This window comes from Camelus dromedarius, chromosome 3, assembly GCF_036321535.1.
Source record: "Camelus dromedarius isolate mCamDro1 chromosome 3, mCamDro1.pat, whole genome shotgun sequence".
Classification (NCBI taxonomy): domain Eukaryota; kingdom Metazoa; phylum Chordata; class Mammalia; order Artiodactyla; family Camelidae; genus Camelus; species Camelus dromedarius.
Genome location: NC_087438.1, coordinates 15,420,023 through 15,436,673, shown reverse-complemented (window position 1 = coordinate 15,436,673; position 16,651 = coordinate 15,420,023). Strand labels below are relative to the sequence as shown.

Here is a 16,651-nt window from a genome sequence, read left to right as displayed (position 1 = left end):
TAATAAATAAAATAATTGAAACTGTTAAAATATAAATGTCCATATGAATTGCACTTAAAATTATCTTATATCCCAAATCTGGTCTGTTCAATACACTTTTGGAATCATTTTTGTAGTCAATCAGAATTGATTTTTTTCATTGTGGATTAAGAAGCTATCAAAGTAGCTGGTTTTCATTTGAGGGCCCTTTCCAATCCACCAGAAATTGTGTTATGTGGACAAAAATCTAAACTCAACTACAAAACAAGCTTAGAGAGTGGGAAGGAAACAGAGGACCCACTTATCAAGTGGCATCCTAGAGCAACACATATAATTTTAAATATTAACTGAATTAAATAGTAAAAATTAAAAATTTGTGAGGATTAAATGGAGTATTGGTATAAATGTTTTATATTTTACAAATTTTTATTGGTTTTATACTTTTCAAGCAGTTTAGGTTCACAGCAAACCTGAGAAAACATACACAGATTTCACACATACCCCCTGCCCCCCACACATGCAGAGCCTCCCCCATTATCAACATCTGCCACCGGAGTGGTTCATTTATTACAGTGATGAACCTACACTGACACATCATAATCATCCAGAGTCCATAGTTAACCTTAGAATTCACTCTTGGTGTTGTACAGCCAATAGATTTGAATAAGCTTCTTATGACATATATCCATGATTATAATATCATACAAAGTATTTTCACTGCCCTGAAAATCCTCTTTCTGTCAATTCATCCCTCCCCGCCACCAATCCCTGACCTTTTTGTTGTCTCCATAGTTCAGATTTTCCACAGTGTCTTATAGTTGGAGTCATACTGTATGTAGTCTTTTCAAATTGGCATCTTTCCGTTAAAATTATGCATAAAGCTTCCTCCATATCTTGTCATAGCTTGATGCTCATATTTTTAGTGCTGAATAATGGTCTGTCATCTGGGTATACCTCAGTTTATTTATCCACTCACCTACTGAACATCTTGATTGTTTTCAGGTCCTAGGAATTACTAATAAAGCTGTATAAGTATCCATGCACAAGTTTTTAATGTGGACATAAATTGTCCACTCCTTTGTGTCAATACCAAGGAGTGCAGTTGTGGGATCATAGGGTAAGAGTATGTTTAGATTTGTAAGAGGCCACCAAACTCTCTTCCAAAGCGGCTGTACCATTTTGCATTCCCACCAGCAATGAATGAGAGGATCTGTTGCTCCACACCCTTATCAGCATTTGGTGTTGTCAGTGTTCCGGATTTTGGCCATTCTAGTATGTATGTAGTGGTACCTCATTACTGTTTCAGTTCTCATTTCCTTGATGACATATAATGGGAGTATCTTTTCATGTGCTTATTTGCCGTCAGCATATTTTCTTTGATAAGATATTTGTTAAGGTCTTTGCCTCATTTTTAACTGGATTGTTTATTTTCATACTGTTTAGTTTTAAGAATGCTATTTTTTTACAGTGCAAACAAAAATAAATAACAAAAGGTTTGCCTTTCTTTAATATTGTCAACTACAGTTAATATCTCGTTGTAAAAGGGAGATTATGTTGCATGAATTACTTGATAACAGCATGTCTGGTGCTTATATATATTGTCTCAGTGATTCTAACTTCTGCTGAGTTTCTGGGCAGTGGCTACCCAGGGAGAAGAGGGGAAATTACAGATAAGCAAACCTGATAAATTCCAAAACTCAGAACTAGCTTTGAGAAATCTAAAAATGAGGGTCATCAAAATTCAGCCTTTCTCTTTACTTTTGTTCACACGATTAAATTTTGCCCAGTTAATACAGTATCTCACTCTCTGTTTCATCCCCTTCATCCTAAACGTCTGTGATTTTAGGCAAACCCACGTGTATCCTCATTGCCTATTCTAACTCACTTCTCTTTCTTCCTCTCAGTATTGTCTTTCTCATGCCTTTCATACTCGCTAAAGACACCATATAACTCTAACAGTATCTGTCATTTTTGGCTTATTGCGTGAGTATGTATTCACTTTTATAACTACCGCCTGCAAAATGCAGAAAATGAACGACCACTTGAGAGTTAAAAATACTTCCTTCTTCTCTCAAATACTGTATGAAAATTAATTTAATTTTAAAATGTTCTTGATGTAATATATTTATCCTAATATAGAAAGCAATGTGCCAATGAAATGGAGAATATTTCTGTATGTGTATGTATGCATTTGTGTTTTTTAACTGATTATAGGCAGATACAGATTCAGTCCTAGGTATATAAGTACATTAGTTCTTTTTATTTTTTAAGAGTTTGTAGACCTGGGTGTTTGGATATAATCTTCCTAGGTCTTAATCTCTGCTATTTTAGCACAATGTAGTTAACAATATGCTTTTCTTTTTGTTCTTTTTTTTTTTTTTTTTTTTTTGTTTCTTTGTAAAACGGCTTCTTAGTTCTTTAGTTTCTATAAATGGAGTTAATGGAAACTAAATCCCATCAGTACATTTGCAAGTAGACACCATACAAAAATCGGCTTCAAAAAACAATTCTCTAGAGAGCCCTTTGAACGCTAAGTGTACAGCACAGCTGTGAAAAAGTCAAATAGGGCAAACTCTCCACATATTAACACATTTAGCTACCACGGCAGTGTCTAAATTCCACGTTCTTTTTTATTTATTTTTTTTCCTGGAGCTTCCTTGAAATCTTTTGCAATATTATGTTCTCTCTGCTTTTTCTTTCTATGTCTACCATTTGTACACAATCTCCCTATTTTTTTTTATTTAACACTTTTTGGATTCTTTGTACACTTATGTTCTCTGTATAGTTTCAAATAATCTAAAAAATTTACAGTATTTATTTTAGCAGTACTTAGTCCTGGCTATTAAATGCCAGCTGTAATCGCCACTTAGAATTAATTAAATAATTCATAAAAGATACTTTCTGATAAAGAGACTAACACACTTTTTTTTTAAGATGAGTTTGAAAATGTTGAGTCCTTATGTTGAGTCCAATTTCTTGTTTGATATAGCTCTAATCATTCATATTCTAGTTTTTAACTATTTAACAGAAAACAAAATATTTTATTTTTATGGACTGTTTTCTTAGAAAATATTGAAGATTCTGACAGCAATTGGGAGAAAGCTCTTTATCCATAATGTTATATAATACATGTATTAAGATAAAATAATTAATCCTTTTTAAGCACTGCTTACCTTATCTCTTTCCTTTAACATTCACATTGTGAATTTTAATATATTTGCAAGAAATACAGGTGATAAAGGATTTTTCTACAAAATATACATTCTCAAAGTATTGGATGAAGGAGATGACATAGAGGGTGAGAAACTATTCTACTGGTGGGAATAGAATTGTGTGCACAAAGGTAAAGAGAAAAGTTGAGTTCGTGTCCACCTCATTTTCAGATTTTTGTAATGCTACTTCTGAGTTATTTATCAGTGACTTGGTCCGCATATCTATAATCTCCCCTTGATCCTCCTGCTTAGCCATTGCCGGGAAACTCAGCAGAATCCACCTCCATTGAAACAATCAAGTGCACATAAGCTTCAGACATGCTCTTATCATGTCATTCATCCATCAGAATCTCCTTCTTACAGTGAGATTGTCTTTGTAGTTGACAATATTGAAGAAAGGAAATACCTTTACTAGTAATGTTGTGGGGGCAAGGCAGGCTGGTACTGTGGGTGGTAAAATAATTTATCAGAAACAAAGCAAAGTGAAAGAAAAGCTTATTAGGTAGACTGCCACAGACAACAGCGGGCCACACAGACGGGAGGTGCCTGTGTGCGCACCAAGGGTCGGTTGCTGAGGTCTTTTATAAGGGAAGGTAACCTTTAACCCCATGTGCTTACGTGACACCAGGCACAAAGGTAGTCACAGGGTGCATGATCCATTTGTGCATAGTTCGCTGATTGGTTGATGATGAGATGAGAAAGTTATGGGTCCATGAAGGGGCAGTGGGATTTATGACTTCAATAAGGAGGAGACATGAGTTGAAACAAACCAGCCTGAGCTATTGTGAAAGTAGCCATTTCCTAAGGCTATTAGTTCTGCTATGGCAAACACACATCTGAAAAGAATGTACTTTATCTTTAGAGGGGCTGCAGGCGGACATCTGGGGGCCCAGGGATGGGGGTCATTGGACTTTGAAGGGTTCCGGATGGCCTCACAGTCTACCCCGCTTATTTTGTTTGCACTGTGAAAAATAGCATTCTCTCTACATTTATGCTAACTGAATGATTAACTAAGAGTAACTCATTTCAGAAATTGTTGATGGAGAATTTAACTCACTATGCAGAATTAGAAATTCTTTTGTGAATAAACTTATTTTACTTTTCTCTTCAAATGACCAATTCACTGACAATCAATATAAAAGGAGTTGTTGCAAAGAACATGTACCAAGATGACCAAGTTTACCTTTGTTTGCTTCAGTGGCAATTAACTAATGACATATAGTGACATCATAGTAACTTCTTGGTGTATGTCTTAGGGCTGAGCTCCTTGTTCAGAGTTGCTTAAACATCACAGCTATTATTTTATAGAGGGAGAAACTGAGGCTCAGGAAGATCCAATTGTGCTTTCAGTAAGGATGGGAAAATGATTTGAACAGAAGCATCCAGATTCTAAAGGTCAAAGTTCTAATTCCTCTGCTGCTAAAAGTTAATTGAAATATTTATCTAGGTTTTTGAGTTGCTTTGTAATTCTAGAATTGTTGAAAATACAAATAAAATTTCATAACTTTCAGTAGCTTATTGAACAAAATAGAAAGTCCAAACAAATCAGTAAAAAATGTACAATATTTGATTCTTTAAGATATGATAACTATGGGCCTTATTATATACCTGCAACTATTCTAAACACTTTGCACAGGTGACTGTGTGTATTTCTTTTTCTTTAGAGTTCTGTTTTACTCATATTATATGCCTCTAAATGGAATTTAAGGAGACAAAAGTTGTGCTTTTATTAATTTAGTAATTTGATCAAGTGCTGAATTTCTCATTAAACATTTAAAACAAACAAAGAAAGCTGTCTAAACTGAAATTTAACTTAATTCTGCTATGAGGAAAGTAAGGATGAGAAGGATGATTAGGAAAAAAGAAATTTAAAGAAACACCTAGGAAATTAGCAACTACTATTTAACAAAGTTAGAAACATATTGGGATTCCTGAGAAAACCTATTTAAATTGTGATGTTGATGAAGCAATTACAATCTAAGTGTTGTATGTGGCTTAAGTTCTCAGTAAAATGTTTATAGAAATAAATTGAATTGAGTTTACTTTCATTTAGCTACCTGCTACCAGACCAAATAAAAAGAAAAAATTAAAAAAAAATCAAACATTAGTGAATAAGAGGTGAAGAGATTTTGATCTATTACTATTACCTGAACAAAATAATATTTCTTACCTCGACCTGAGTCATTATTCCTATGTTGTTATCACTTAAAGAATGAGATGTAATACTTTTAACGGAACTCTGTACCGTCAAGTACTTTTTGCAAAATGTGTTGGCAAATTGGAAGAGGGTCAAAGTTAGCTTTTCCATTAACTCTGAAAAAGTTATTAGGCAAATTAAAAGAAACAGTTTTAAAGGGAATGCTTACCTAATGAAGAGAATAAAACTTTTTAAGGCATTTCTGAAAACTCATTTATAGAAAAGTAATAAAATTGTTCTTTGTTAAGCATTAATTTTTGACTTCCATTCACTTGTTAAAACAGGTTTCTTAGCAACAGTCACTGTGCATATTTCTATGAACTATAGATTTGCAGCATTATATATAGATCATAAACATCTTTTTTTATTTGAATCTTATGTACTCACCAAATAAGTATAAGATGATTGAAATGCAATCTGTATCTAAAGGTTTTGCTCATTTAAACTGGTGAGATGGGCCAAATTAGACAGTTTATATTATACTGGTGTAATCAATTGCAATGAAAATATTTATCTACCCTTAGAATGGATGTTGACTGCAGCAAACCCAGAGCAAACAAGTGATGGCTTACTCTGGGATGGTGTTTCTCCTGAAACTGATCTAGATGTTTTAGAACCTGGTTGTGTCTTCTCTGAAAATATCCAGGAAATGTAGGAGTGAGTTGATCGTCAGTTCACTGATGGTTATTTCTTACCAATGTCTCCTAGTCACTAGAGTGGGCAAAATATCACAACAGAAAATGGTGGCCGTCTCCTGTCTGTCACTCAGTCAGGCACAGGGGTCAGCCAGTCACACAAAGGGAGGACCTTAGGAAGATGCCAGGACCTAGCACTAAGCATCTGACCAGCATAAGATAGCAGTAAGCTTTATGAGATGATAACGTTTGGAGAAAGGGAGTTCCAAATATCACAGGGTGATGGAGATAAAAACTAGATGCCAGAAAATAGTGAATGAGAACCAAACACAATTGAGCCCGTATTTTGTACTTCAAGGGGCTATATTTCATGGTTTGTATATCAGGGGGTTGTGGGGGCTTTGCAGTTCCAATATTTTAAAGTTGAAGCCTACATACGTCACAACTTGGTTCTATAACAAAGCATACAGTTGTTAGGAAGAGTTTTTTTTTTAACAGAAAAGTAATACAAATAATCATATTGAAAGAGAGAGGGAGGAAAGGCTACACACACACATACATAAATGTACACGCGCCAGATGCATGATTCTACATGTAGGTACACGTATCTCATCTCATTTCATCTGTTCAACACTTACTACACAGCTAGGCAGGTATTATTTTCCAAATTTTACAGAAGACAAGAAGAACAGGCATTAGAGAGAAAGATTCCTTAATCTAATTGCACAGAGTAAGTGAAAAAAACTGGTCTATCACCCTAGTTCTCTCTGTCCGAAAATTTAATGTTCTTCATGCTATATTTCTTTGCCTCTCACTGGTGGTTGATTTATGGAACACAAACTCTATGTCAGTGTTAGACTGAAATGACTAAATAAATGAAATTTGCTTACTCACCTTCCAAGATATTGGATTTTGACTGATAGATACATAGAAGGATAAAACAGAGCTAGGTACATTATTTTATGCATGCAATATGTAAGTTCTTGAGTTTTTAAACATAATACCAGAAAAAAACTTAAAATTACAATTAAAAATGACCCATGTGTATACAGTGATTCATTGCATGTAGATTCTGTTCGAATCAACTTTATAAATTATAACATATGCTGCAAGTATTAACTAGAAGTGATCAACTGCCCCAGTTTTGTCTGGAACTGTGAAATCTTTTGGACCTCAAGACTTTCAGTACTAACACTGAGAAAGTCCTCAGCAAACCAGAAAGAGTTGGCTGTCCTAAATAAGACATTCTTAAAGCCCTACATACATTGCCTTAAAGTAAATATATTTAACTATTATATAGATAGATTAAGTCTGTGCATTGAATTCAATATAATATTTAAGTTGCAGATGCTAATTGCAATTAACATTCCAGGTCCTTGGCAACACAGAGATCAGTAAAGTTGGCTTCAAGCAATTTAAAGGGCCTTGGGTAAAAAAGACAATCACAGGCACAGAGAGTATGTAAGCTGTCTTACATTTGCCAAAATCTGCATAACATTTGAGTACTATGGGGCATCAGAAAGGATCTATTCACTGCTGAGATCTGCAACAATGTACATAAAGATGAGCTTTAAAAATTAGCCTGCAGTTTAATTGGAGTGAAGGAAACAGAAGAAGGGAATTCCAAAAACTGGGGGAGGTTCTACTGAAGCAACGGCAGCATGAGAAGCTCTGCGGACACACTCTCCAGTGAAGCAAGCATAAATGGCGATTATTATTATTATTTTTAAATTACAAACAACCATTTACTGTCTCTGGAAAATATCCTAAAAGCGTACAGCAAATGAAACATTCATTCAAGAAGATCTATTAAAACATGATAAGAACAGCAAGAGAGTTTGGCATTTGACCTGCTCCCCCCTTTCCACTCCCGTCTTCCAGCGTGTCTTTTAGAGAATCCTTTCTGGACAATATGGTTGAGAAAACATGGCTCCTCGCTCCTCAGCTCTCAATCATGGGATAAAGCATCTTACCAGGTGGGGCAGTGTTAACTGAAAATTCAGCCTCTGCACCCCGAAAAGAGAATTTAAACTCGGAGGAAGAGTTTTGGGAGCAAAGGATAGAGCAGCTTTATTGCTTTGTGGTCAAAGGGAGTCAGAGCAGGCTACTGCCTTAAAGACTGTGAGCGCATCTTGGGGTTGGGGTCTTGAGGTTTTATAGAAAAACTGGATGGAACAGAAAAGGTGATAGCAATCAGGGCTTTTTACAGGGTGCTACATTCCTCTTAACCTCAATGAATCTTCAGGAGGAACTCCAGAGGGTCTGTCCATTCTTCTGAGATCATCAGCCCATTATCTCCTTCCTGGAGCATAGCCTCTGGGTTAAAGCTATTCTCAGTAAAGAATGAATCAACAGTTTCCCATCAGGGAAGCCCATTTGTTAGTTTGCTTTATACTCCTTCAGCAGGATGCCAGCATTTCTCATCCGACTCTGCATTTTCAGAAGCTAAATTCCTCGGGGGTGTGGTTGAGCTTACTTCCTCCATTCAACCCCACTCATAAGGCATAGGTTCTGGCCCTGCCAGGCTGAGAATTTGGGGCCATGAACACCCTGTCTCATATTGTTTGTTCCATTCCCCAAGAGTCAAAATGAGAAGACCATCCTGCCTTCACCCAATGCTTGGAGCAGTGACTCAGAGAATTTCCCAGCGTAAAAGAGTCTATAGGACTGGAGAATTTTGAAGCAAATAATTGCTTCCTTTTTTTTTTTTTTTTTTAGCTTTAATAGACATAAAATTATAGAAAGTACTAATTATAACAATAGGTTTATCGGATTTTTTTTACTGTCAACTGAAATAACTGCACAGCCTAAAATTTGAGACTTATGTTTTATTTGGCGGTAGGACCCCAGCCAGGATGACAGCCTCTCAGATCACTCAGGGACTGCTCCGGAGAGGTAGGGGAGGAGCTAGGATATATAAGAGCTTTGTTGTAACAAAGACCAGGTAGTTGGAACAATAAAAGATTCCTTGTTATCTATAGAAAACCAGGCATCTCAAGTTAAAGAATTTAGTGCTTTTCTATGTATGGGAGGAAGCAAACATTTGGGCTCACTGAATTTATTCCTTTGACAAGCACCTAGCTATCTAGGGCCAGTATCCTGTCCTTTCTTATTCTAAGTCCCCTCAGGGTAAGTGGCTGCAGAGGCTGGGCTGTAGGTTTGTCTTTACTGGGGGTGGCGGCAGCCACTGATGACTTGATAGTTTCAGCATTCTTTGCTTACTGATATTGTTTGCAGTATTTTTTGTTCACATTACTATATCAATGCAATATAGATAACAGTATATGTTAATATATACTTGTATTATATTTGTATGTGTATGTGTGAGTACGTGTGTATATCTATATCTATATATGTATATATATAAATATAATAACACCGAGCTACATAGGAGTAACATTTCTACATTTTATTAGAATTAAGTTAGTATGAATTTGAATCTAAGATGTATTTGGTAAAATCTAGTGCAAATAAGAAAATAACTCAAAATATAGTGTAGAATTATTAAAAGCATGAACACCCCACTAGAAAATATTCACTTAGTGCAAGAGAAAGCAGCAGAGGAGAAATACAGGAACCTCACGCCATCACAGTTTTATCCTCTATAAGTGAGATTTCCAGATAATTGGAGCTTACCCCAGTTAAGGAATTAAATGAAAGAAATCTGAACTAATAAGTTTAAAATGTCTTAAAAACATATCACCTTTTCCGCAACTCTTGAATATATGAAAATGAAATTGTTCAGTTTAAATTGGGGAATTGTATGTAGTATGTGAATAAAGCTATTACTGAAATGAAGCTTGGGAAAAAAATTAAACATATGTTTGAAAAGTGAGACTCTATATTACAGTGCTGGGAATAGAGCAAGTTTGTTAAGGTCAGAACAGAGTGCTAATAGGAAACAGTAATTAGAAAGTATTACATTCCATGCAAAGTAAGAGAAACAAATTTCATTCTATATAGAAAATTGTAATAGAATCCTAATATTGCAAAGGAACTTCAGACTCTCCAGTCACGCTTAAATGTGTTCTACCGTATCTGCACCAAATATTTTGACAGTCAATGTTTGATTATTCCTGATGCTTACCATTTTCTGAGGAAATCCATTATGATCTCATGCAACTCTGACATCAAAGTCTCTGTTATGTTTATCCTAAATCATAATATCTACAGATTCCATTCTCCTGTCCTATCTCCAGTTGACTGAAACTTAACAAGTAAATCTAACACTTACTCCACATGAGTGTTCTTATCAGATTAAAGCCTGCTCCGTGTCCCTCCGTGTCTTCTTTCCTTCAGCCTGCATAGCCCTGGTTACTTCAATCAATCAAACCCTTGAATCAAATCTCTTCCAACCCTGGTTACTCTCTTTGTCTCTTGGCAAGATTCTGGTCTACAGGAAATGTTTACAGTCTTGTCCCCTTCAAATACATCCACTGTATACTGTAAAAGTGATTAACTTTTTTAAAAATTGAAATACAGTTGATTTACAATGTTGTGTTATTTGCTAGTGTACAGCATAGTGCTTCAGTTATATATATATATTTTTTTCATATTCTTTTCCATTATGGATTATTATAAGATATTGAATATAGTTCCCTGTTCTATACAGTAGGACTTTGCTGTTTTTCTATTTTATATATATTATTTAGTATTTGCAAATCCCAAACTCCTACCTAATTTATCCCTCCTCCCTTTTCCCCTTTGGTAATTATAAATTTGTTTTCTATGTGAGTCTGTTCCTATTTTGTAAATAAGTTCATTTGTGTCATTTTTTTAGATTCCACATACAAGTGATATCATGTAATATTTGTCTTTCTCTGTCTGGCTTACTTAGTATGACAATCTCCGGGTCCATCTATGTTGCTGCAAATGTCATATTGTGTTCTTTTTTATGGCTAAGTAGTATTTCATTGCATATATATATACCACATCTTCTTTATCCAGTCTTCTGTCAGTGGACATTTAGGTTAATTCCATGTCTTGGCTATTGTGATAGTGCTGCTATGAACATTGGGGTGCATGTATCTTTTCAAATTAGAGTTTTCTCCATGTATATGCCTGAGAGTGTGATCTCTGGATCATATGGTAACTCTATTTTTTTTTTTTTAAGGAAAAAAGTGATTACATTTGAACTCATACCTTAATTATACCCTTTGAAGCATTCATTCCACACAGGATCATGTCCAAGGACCTTAATATAATTTATGAGGCCCTCCTGGACCTAAATCACTTAGCCTTTTTCCATTGTGCCTGTCAGATACTTTCCCATAATTCTCAGCACCTTGTAATTCCCCACACACACTCCATGGTTTTGCTACTGCCGTGGCAGCTTCCTGAAATACCTTTCCCCCTCTCCTCACTCTGTCTGCCTCTCTTCTCATGAATAGTTCCTGCGTAGCCTTCTAGCATCAGCAGAACATCATGGGTGGGAAGGTTTACCTGAACCAGCAGGTTTTGAACCAGGTGCCTTTTCTTTGTACTTCTGTAGCATCTTTTCTGACCTTCTATCAGACACCCAAATCATCTATATGTGTTCTCCCAATTAGGCTCCTTATTGGTGGGCATTGTGCTTTACTGATTTGTATGTGTTTCAACCCTAGTGCAGTGTCTAGTGCATAGTGGACACTCAGTAAATAATATTTAGTAAATTATACAGTTAAACACCAACAGTTGTTAGTCTACACCAACAATTCTTCCAGAAATGCTGTAGTCACTAAGGAAATTTGGGCACATCCTCTTAAATTAGGCATGTCCTCTTAAATTAGGCATGTGCCCAAATTGAACAATCAAGGTGATAAAAGGTGGTATTGTGAGAAGATGCTTTTTTGTTCGGAAAAGGACATTATGCAATAGAGATGCAGTTCATTATACCCTGTGCTCCCTGGCTTTCAAATGTGCCTTACCTTCATTGATAATTTTTTGAGAGCATTTCTCTGAGACAGGATGCTATGTTGAACTCATTCTCACAAATCAGCAATAGGATTATCAAAGGCAGATTTAAAGCTTGTTTCATACTCTGATCCTGTTAGTTACCAATAGATACTGGCAAGTTAAGTTATAAGTCTCATCTATAATGGCAAACTAGTTTTGATCTTGTGCTGAAATGATAGTCAAACTGCCTCAGTTTTAAATGAGCAGTTTGTTAAAATAATAAATTTCTGTTTTGGAATACACGCCTTAAACTGACTTTTCATGATGACCTGAGGATTTCGGTGGGCTGACTACGATGCTGTCATCTGCTTTCAGCCACTGTTGTCATGAGCTCCTCTTGATTCCCTGGCCAAAAATATGGTCATAGATATATTGTGCATTGAGTCTTTGATTACCGAGCCCTTTCACATAGAATGATCTGTTTAAAATTGGTAAGACTCTCTAATGATAATTATATGGAAAACATTGATGACCTGGTTCAAATATCAGCTCTAAAACTTTCTAACTTTGTGAACTTTGGCAGTTTCCCCAAATGCAAAATGGGGAGATTAAAAACACTTATTTTTAGGGTTGTGGGAATTTTTGAAATTAATATATGTAAATATTTAGAATGATATCTGTCTGACACATGGTAAGATTTGAAAATATCTACTAATACAATGATTTAAAATACATGTTTAATAAATAATTTTACATGTCACTCTCTACGCACATTCTTACATAAAATTTATAGCAATGCAGTATGTTTTTTATTCATTTGCTTGGATTTCTTAGTTCAGCTGATTCACATAAAGTAGGCAACAGCAGTTATTATCAAGAAAGTTAACTAATAAAGAAGATAAAGGGTATTATTAGGCAAGGTCATTGCTTTGCTTTTTTTTTTTTTTGAAAGAGAGTTGCCTTGATATTTAGAGTAATAAACAACTAAGCAACCATGGCCTTTTTATAAGTGTCTGAGAGAAATCTACAATTATTGGATTTTCATTTCAAAATTTCCCCCTTAGTTTCCATAGTATGATATTTTCTGCCCACGGAAACAAAGATGCTACCTCTGTTCTGGCTTAACTTCTTCGTAGCTATTTCCAGATGTCTCCCCCACCCCCACCTCTTCCCACAGCCCCCATTAAGGGATTTTTACTGCCTGAAAAAGTTTTAATATTCAGCAGGTTAAGGAAACCCATGGTCAGCTTTAGAATTTGAGTCTCTGCTGAGCTTTCAAGGTGTCAAGACCCTAAAAGGATATGAACAGCACGGGTGCTAAATCTTTCATTATTTCCAGTTTCCCCTTGAGCATACTGACTTTGCAATAAAGAAGCTGTCATTTACACTCTTCTTTATTGCAAGGTGGGTAATAGCTACAGGGAGAAAAAAATACAGAACTGTGGCAAGTTAGCCTGCCTGCCATTATGATGAATGTGTAATCATTGCACATTTGCATCTGCTCTTTTTATATACAGGTACTTCATAGACTGGAAGAGTGATGGGGACAGCTACTTTACAATAGACGGAACTGAAGGCACCATCGCCACTAATGAGTTACTCGACAGAGAAAGCACTGCACAGTATAATTTCTCCATAATTGCGAGTAAAGTTAGTAAGTATGGCATGGCCGGAATCAATGTTATGCTGCCGTTCTTTGGATTTCACGCTCTTAAACGAGTCCCTGCTGAGGTGTTTTTCATTTTCGGACTGACAGCTGAGTGGTCTCCTGGGGAGACTCAGAAACCTGTGCCTTTTCCTCGTAGCATAAGTCCAGAAAAATTGTGACAGCTGCCAATGAGCCCTATTTGCAGGACTGCATGAATATCTAGTAGTGAGTTTCATTGTGTGACCTCATTCCCTTTCCATGCGGCAGCCTCAGACCCCCACCGGAGCTCCGCCTTCTCTTCCACGCTGCATCCCTGTCTGTGTTGCTGGGAGCTTCGCAGGCCGGGCAGGAGGAAGTTATCATCACATGAAATCCTCTATTCTGAAAAAGAACAGAGCATTTTTAAAGTCACTTCTCATCTGTCTCTCTCCTTTCATTAGAATGTGTGTTTTTATGATCATCATTGTGGAATAGACAGGAGTTTTAAGTGCAGTTCTTCAAAAAGGCACTCAGACTCCATAGGATTATTAGGAATGACTCCTTGTGCTGGTTCCTGCTTGGTCCAGGAGAGAAGCCTAACGATTGAGAGTAATTATAGGTCTTACTTGTTTGGCTGAAGAGTTGAGGATATTATCACAGCTTCCTGAGGTAACAGATGAGGGTGGGAGCGGTGACATTTGGCTGTCCGCAGAGTTGTTTGTAAGAAAAGTCCTTTGTACCGATCCTATTTAGAGTCTCTTGAAAGATTTGGAGAAATCCCTTCTGAGTATTTCTCATTTTGTTTTCTTCTTATTTCCTTTTGTGTGTCTGGTACAAAGACTTTGGCAGCTAATGTCATCTTCTCATGCGGGGAGGAGCTAACGGTGAACATTTCTGCTGAGGCGTTTTTGATCAGTTTCAACTCAGCGGGGTGTAAATATGAGAGAGTTGTGTTCATCTTCAACAACTGCTTCCAAACATGAGTCATCAGAGACATATCCCCAGGCTTTAATGGTGTTTTTAGCTGATTGCATTACTTCTACGTTACTGATTATTAGAGGCAAATCTAGCTTAAAAGAACATGCAGCTTCTGTCTTGTTTGTTGGAATTCTTCTCTTTTGTGTAAGAAGACTGACTACTCTGAAGCTGTCATGCTAGAGGCTGGTGGTCAGGTTGACAATCCCAGCCAGCTCAGCCTTTTAACCACACCCTCCAGAGTGCTGGATATATAAGTAAAACTGTCTTGGAGCCTCTAGCCAGATTGCTTGCTAGCTGAGTACCACACTGTAACCTCCACAAAATTATGAGAAATACTAAAATTGTAATTATTTCAAGCAACTATATGTTGGGGTCGTTTGTTGTTACCTGGCAGTAGATAACTGCAGAACTCAATAACACCATCAGTTGAAACTTTGACTCCTTGGTTGTGAGGGTGACTCTTGATTGTCCAATTTGTTAGACTGGAAAGGAGGGAGAGGAATGAAAAGTATGAATCTCTCTTCTCTGTCTCCACCGAGTGTTCCCTCCGCTGCTGCTGCTTCTAGGATTAAAATGGACTGGCCCAGTGGACTGCCACATACTGTCCCTCTTCAAGTAACTTTTGAGTTATTTGGCGGTGGGGGCTCTGGGCATCCCACCTGTGGTAGATCTTACGGCTTCTTAATTCCAGGTCCCGTTGTTCAGCAGGTGGCTTTCTTGGGTGAGTTAATAGCATGATTTCTCAACTTCCTTCTGTTATGTCCACTTGGCCTTGTGGCCATGACACATCCTTGTCAGGCTAAACAGGTCCATTACAGGCTACTCCTCTATTGTCTGCTTTCTCTCTCCTGCCATCTTCTTTCAGCTCTGTTCTCCTTGCTCAGTTAGGCTCTGAGAGCAGGTCATCCAGTCCACTGCCTGAGCCGACTGCTATCAGGAGAACTGAACTGAATGCCAGCCTTCCCCTTTTGGAGGACCCCATTCTCTTTCAGTTGTTTTCCTGAAGTCTCCTCTCATGCTAGGCATCCTTCCTTTCCTCCCATATCACATCCTATTACAGTTATGTATGTTATTCATCATTCTTTTTATGTTTTCAATTATTTCATTCATCCATAATATTGGGAACAGTGTAAGTATATTATGTTAGAAAATGAACTTTAGCTTTGGAAGATCTTCGACAAGTATAATGAACATAAATTGTCTAAGTATGGTATATAAGACCTCCAGGAACAACATTATATTCCCGCTAATAGCTTGGATGTAGCAAGTGACAACAGACCAGAGGTTGTCTCTTCAAATAGCTTCTATTTATCAAACGTATTGTTCTAATAAAATGTTATTCATTAGAAAACTATTAATGTAACCTAACTTTCCTATTAATGCACACGCAAACCTTGTGCCTCTTTTTTTTTTTTTTTTTTTTTTTTTGAAAAGGAGTGGTAGGTCCAGTACCTTAACTCAGGATGAAAGCCTGCAGATAGTTCTTCTGTCACCTGTTTTGTAGCTTTAAAGGTCTCTTTCTCTCCAGTGGCTACCAAAGCCGCCAAAACCATCATCACGGTGTGAGGGCACCTGGAGTAGCAGGTCTGGTCCCTCCAGTCAGAGCCTGGGATTCAGCCATTTGGAAAATGGAAGGGGAGTTTGCACACTTACAGAGCAAGTGGTGTCATCGTTCCTTAAAAGCTTAGCTTTGTCAAACTTAGAAAAATTTTCTGAAGGGTTTCTTATGCCTATGTGGCAAATAGTTAGCCATGAAATTATATTCTCAGACCAAATGACAAGAAAGTATCTAGTTTTTCTAGAATAATAGTAATTGTAAACTAGTAAACCAAACTATTCTAATAGTTTTATATACATTCACTCAGTTTATTACTGTCCACACTGTAGGAGGGAGGAAATGGAGGCTGAGAGATATTTCGTTTGTCACACAGGCAATAATGACCAAGCTAGTATTGGAGCCCATCACTCACTCCAAAACACAATTTCACAGGGACACGGATTCACTTTCCTATGCTTCATTTTACTTAACTTTAAATAAGTTAACAGTAAAATTAATCAAGGTGAATTTCACATGCATGGATAGTTAAAGTAAATATAGTAAAAATATATATATATTTGCAGTGTATGTGTAATTGAACTGAAATTACTT

At 36.7% G+C, this 16,651-nt stretch overlaps 1 protein-coding gene across 1 annotated transcript in view; it reads left to right on the top strand.

The window, feature by feature from the left end:
* The window catches only part of CDH12 (cadherin 12), a 236,830-nt gene that overhangs the window by 195,225 nt on the left and 24,954 nt on the right, over positions 1–16,651 (top strand). Inside the window, exon 7 of the mRNA XM_010991419.3 lies at positions 13,415–13,551. Coding sequence (XP_010989721.1) covers positions 13,415–13,551 — 137 coding nt within the window. The remainder of the gene's footprint in view (positions 1–13,414; positions 13,552–16,651) is intronic.